The following is a 3,639-nucleotide window of genomic DNA, read 5'->3' as shown; positions in this document are numbered from 1 at the left end:
AGCGACACATTTATATGTATATGTACATGTATATGTATACATATACATGTGTGTGTATATACACACACACACACCATATATATAAGATTAGACGTTATATGTTTAGGTACATGTGAGTGTATACATCCAAGGAGGTGAGAAGAAGGGTGGACTCCCTGTAACTGGACTTATAGGCAGCTGTGAGCCGACTGATATGGGTCCTGGGAACTGAACCAGAATCCTCTGAAAGCTCAGGAAGCTTGACTGCTTAACCTCTGACCATCCAGACTCTCCCAGGTAGACCCTTGATCAGTGCTACTCTCTGGTCTGTCTCTAAGATGTACTCAGCTCTCCCTCCTGCCTCAACCCCTCTCCAGTCAAGCACATGACATGACTCAGGGATACATTGGAAGCTAGTTTATTTTTAGCATGTTTTTTAAGGACTGAGCTGGAGGTGGCTGGAGAGGGCTGGGCTCTGGAAGAGCATTGCTAGTCATACTGGTCTTCTTCAGCACTGCGACGACCAAAGTCCATCCATCCGTATGCCTCTTCTTCTTCCTCCATTCGTGGTCTCTGCTTCTTGGACAGGTCTGAGGAGGTGACAGGAGGAAAGAATGGAGAGAAGAAGGCCAAGTCTCAAGGAGCTGTAGGGTCAGTATGGGGGAACCACAGCCAAATCTGGCTAGGTCAGCAGCTACTACCTGCTATGAAGTGTTGAGGACCCTGGGGCCCCAGCTGCCTTCGATGATGGGGGGCTGGGCCCAGCTTGTCCAGCTGGTGCTGTTCCAGGCCCCCATTGGTTCCTAATCCAGACGATGCATCCTGTAGCTGGGAGCGGGGCTTCCAAGAAGCTTCCGAGAAGGTAGCTAGAGCCAGTACTAAGACCAGCATGCACACACACAGTCGAGGCATCTTGTCTGAGAAGGGAAGAGAGCTGGGCTTCAAGATGGAGCTATTCCATAGTCCCAGAGGTAAAGGGCTAGACCAGATGGGCTCTAAGCTTCCTGGTTACAGAAAGACAGAGATGGAGAGGGAGGGGGAGGGGAGGGAGAGAGGAGGGAGGAGAGGAGAGAGGGGAAGAGGGGAGAGGGGAGAGGGGAGAGGGTCTGAAGAGAGAGGGAGAGAGGGAGAGAGGGAGAGGGAAAGAGGGAGAGAGAGAGAGGGAGAGAGGGAGAGGGAGAGGGAGAGAGAGAGGGATCTGGTTTCAGTGGAATAAGGTGTAGAGCAATAGACTTCCTCTGATGTCCATATGGGCACTGGCATTGCCACCCAAATGTGTGCACACACACACACACACACAATTTCAAATGAAAAAACCCTACAATGACTATAGAACAGTGTTTTCCAGACTGCTCTGCCAGATGATGCTAGGTCCAGTGACTCTTAGGTGACTCTTAGAGCTTAAATGGAAATTTTAAATAGCTAGAACAAAGATTCACGGACACTAAAGTGTGTTATAGATCATACACTGCCACTCGGAGACCACTAACATGTCCATCAGGGGCTGGGCCCCATGGTTGCTAGGCAACCTTGGAGGAGAGGCTCCACTGTGTTTAGCTGATGAACAGCCTGCAAATGTACTTATGCAGCTAAGGAAAATAAATTAAACCCGGCATTTGCAGCCAAGCAGGAGGGGGAATCAAGTCTGACGGAACTACAGCTCAGACCTAAAGTGGAATGCCCAAGCAAGCATCAAATTCCAAACCTTACCTGGTCTTTGGACTTGATATTTTCTGTTTTGTTTTTGGTTTTCCCTTTTTTTTTTTTAAAAAAAAAAACTTTCCCCAGATTTTTTTTTAATGCATATTAAAAGCTATTAGAGTCTGGGTGTGGTGGCACATGCTTTTAATCCCAGCACACAGGAGCCAGAGGCAGGCGGATCTCTGAGTTGGAGGCCAACCTGTTCTATATATAGAGCTAGTTCTAGGACAGGCAAGGTGGTACTAGAGAAACTATGTCTCAAAAAACAAAAGCAAGCAAGCAAACAAACAAACAAACAAAAATCTTTAAAATATTAGCTTTTTGTGACAAAATTCTCAGATTAGATTTTCTGTGGGAGAGAAATATTTGTGGCTAATAAAGAAATGTCAAAGAATCGCAGCTGGATATGCTGGCTCCTGTCTCTACCTCAGTACTTGAGAGGCTGAGGCAGGATTTTAAGGCTCTGTGAGTGCTAGGCAAACCTGAGCCAGAGTGATACCCTACCAAAAAGAAAGAGTGACTGAAAAGAAAAGGGAAAAAAAAAACCAATGCTATGGAGAGCCTTTCTGTCCAACACGAGCCACACAGCTTGATAAATATGGCAGTCACTTGCTATCTGTGGCTCCTTAAATTTGGATGAACTGCTATACAATTTTTCTACCTTTGAACTAGCCAGATGATAAGTACACATGTGGCTAATGGCTGCTATACAGGAAAGTTCAGATTTAGAGCATTCTCCTCATCACAGAGTTCTTTTAGGTAGCACTGGCCTAGGAAAGGGCTTGAGATGGGATCCAGAGCCGTGGGTTCCAGTCTTAGCGCTGCTTATTACAGTCTAGTAATATCTAGCCTCTGGACCTCTGTCTTCTCATCTTAGCAAAGGGGGGGGTACCCCTCGCTTGCTCTCCTCCATGGCTGGCAGGAGCCCCAGGATCATGGCTGGATCCTGAGTGAAGCAGAAAGGCAGATGGGAATCAAGGACAATAGTGTGGCCTTGGAGCTGGGACTCAGTTTCACTCTAGGCTAAGCAAAGGGCCCCATCTCTGGAGACACCATGGCCTGGAGCCTCTCTAGGAAGAGGCTTGTCAATTCTCATCACTCTGTCTTTCCCTTCCCTTCCCTTCCCTTCCCTTCCCTTCCCTTCCCTTCCCTTCCCTGTTTCTCACCTGCAGAGTTGGGGATGGTGAGCTGTTGTGACGCTGGGTCGCTGGGTCAGCTCCGCTCTACATGCTACTTCAGGTCTGCCTTATAAAGTCCTCGAGGTTCCTCCCAAACCCTCCTGCCAGGTGAGACCAGATTCCCTACAGCAAGAGTAATGGCCATGGGGCGTAGGCACAACCTGTCACTCTGCCCCACCCTGTCACAGAGCTGTCAATCAGTTATTCATTCTGGATATGGGGAAAGGGAAGGGCTGAAACAGGGAGGGGACAGACAGGAGACAGACTCCTCGGGTTCCAGAGCAGCCCATTCTACTGCATCCCTTGGGCCACAGAGTTCCTAGTCCTCTATTGGACTACATCCCACGGGGAGGGGCTGAGAGGAGAGGGAAGAGGAAGAATGAATGGGAATCAAATGACCTAAGATTCAGAGGTGCCCATATGTTGATGTTTGATGGAGAGGTAGTGTGTGAGTGTAGGGTGACTTTTGATCCCTGTCTCCTCCATTGGGCTTTGCAAACAGGATATGTAGTAGTTATCAGGACCAATGGGCCATGGGCTGATAGGCTTGCTCTTTCTGTTGAGAGTGTCAGGTTGGTCGCCTTGGAACCCTTTTATGCTCCTGTTACCATGGAAAACCCTCAGCATCTCCTGTCTATGCTCTTTATGTTGGACTGGATCTGCCCAGTACTCTTGTACCTTCCCCTTGGGTTTGCTTCTTAATCAGACCCCTTGTCAGCCCTTTACTCGGAGCCAGTTCCTTGAGGGCCTTGTATTTCAAGACTTCCATTTTGCTTTCAGG

The 3,639-nt window shown here is 48.4% G+C and overlaps 1 protein-coding gene across 1 annotated transcript; it reads right to left on the bottom strand.

The window, feature by feature from the left end:
• Nucleotides 1-381: 381 nt before the first annotated feature.
• Nucleotides 382-896, bottom strand: Gast (gastrin). Its single transcript, XM_028780340.1, has 2 exons — nucleotides 681-896; nucleotides 382-569 (listed from the first exon to the last, which is right to left on the bottom strand). Exons 1-2 carry the CDS (start codon nucleotides 889-891, stop codon nucleotides 469-471), a joined length of 312 nt encoding a protein of 103 aa, XP_028636173.1. The 5' UTR covers nucleotides 892-896; the 3' UTR covers nucleotides 382-468.
• Nucleotides 897-3,639: the final 2,743 nt, after the last annotated feature.

Source organism: Grammomys surdaster, unplaced genomic scaffold, assembly GCF_004785775.1.
Source record: "Grammomys surdaster isolate TR1022 unplaced genomic scaffold, NIH_TR_1.0 371, whole genome shotgun sequence".
NCBI classification, from domain to species: Eukaryota; Metazoa; Chordata; class Mammalia; order Rodentia; family Muridae; genus Grammomys; species Grammomys surdaster.
This window is presented reverse-complemented; position numbering and strand designations above follow the sequence as displayed.

Coding starts and splice junctions, on each gene's coding strand:
- Gast (XM_028780340.1), bottom strand. CDS start 891: ATGCCTCGACTGTGTGTGTGCATGCTGGTCTTAGTACTGGCTCTAGCT. Junction 570..680: donor TCCTCAACACTTCATAGCAG/GTAGTAGCTGCT, acceptor TCACCTCCTCAG/ACCTGTCCAAGAAGCAGAGA.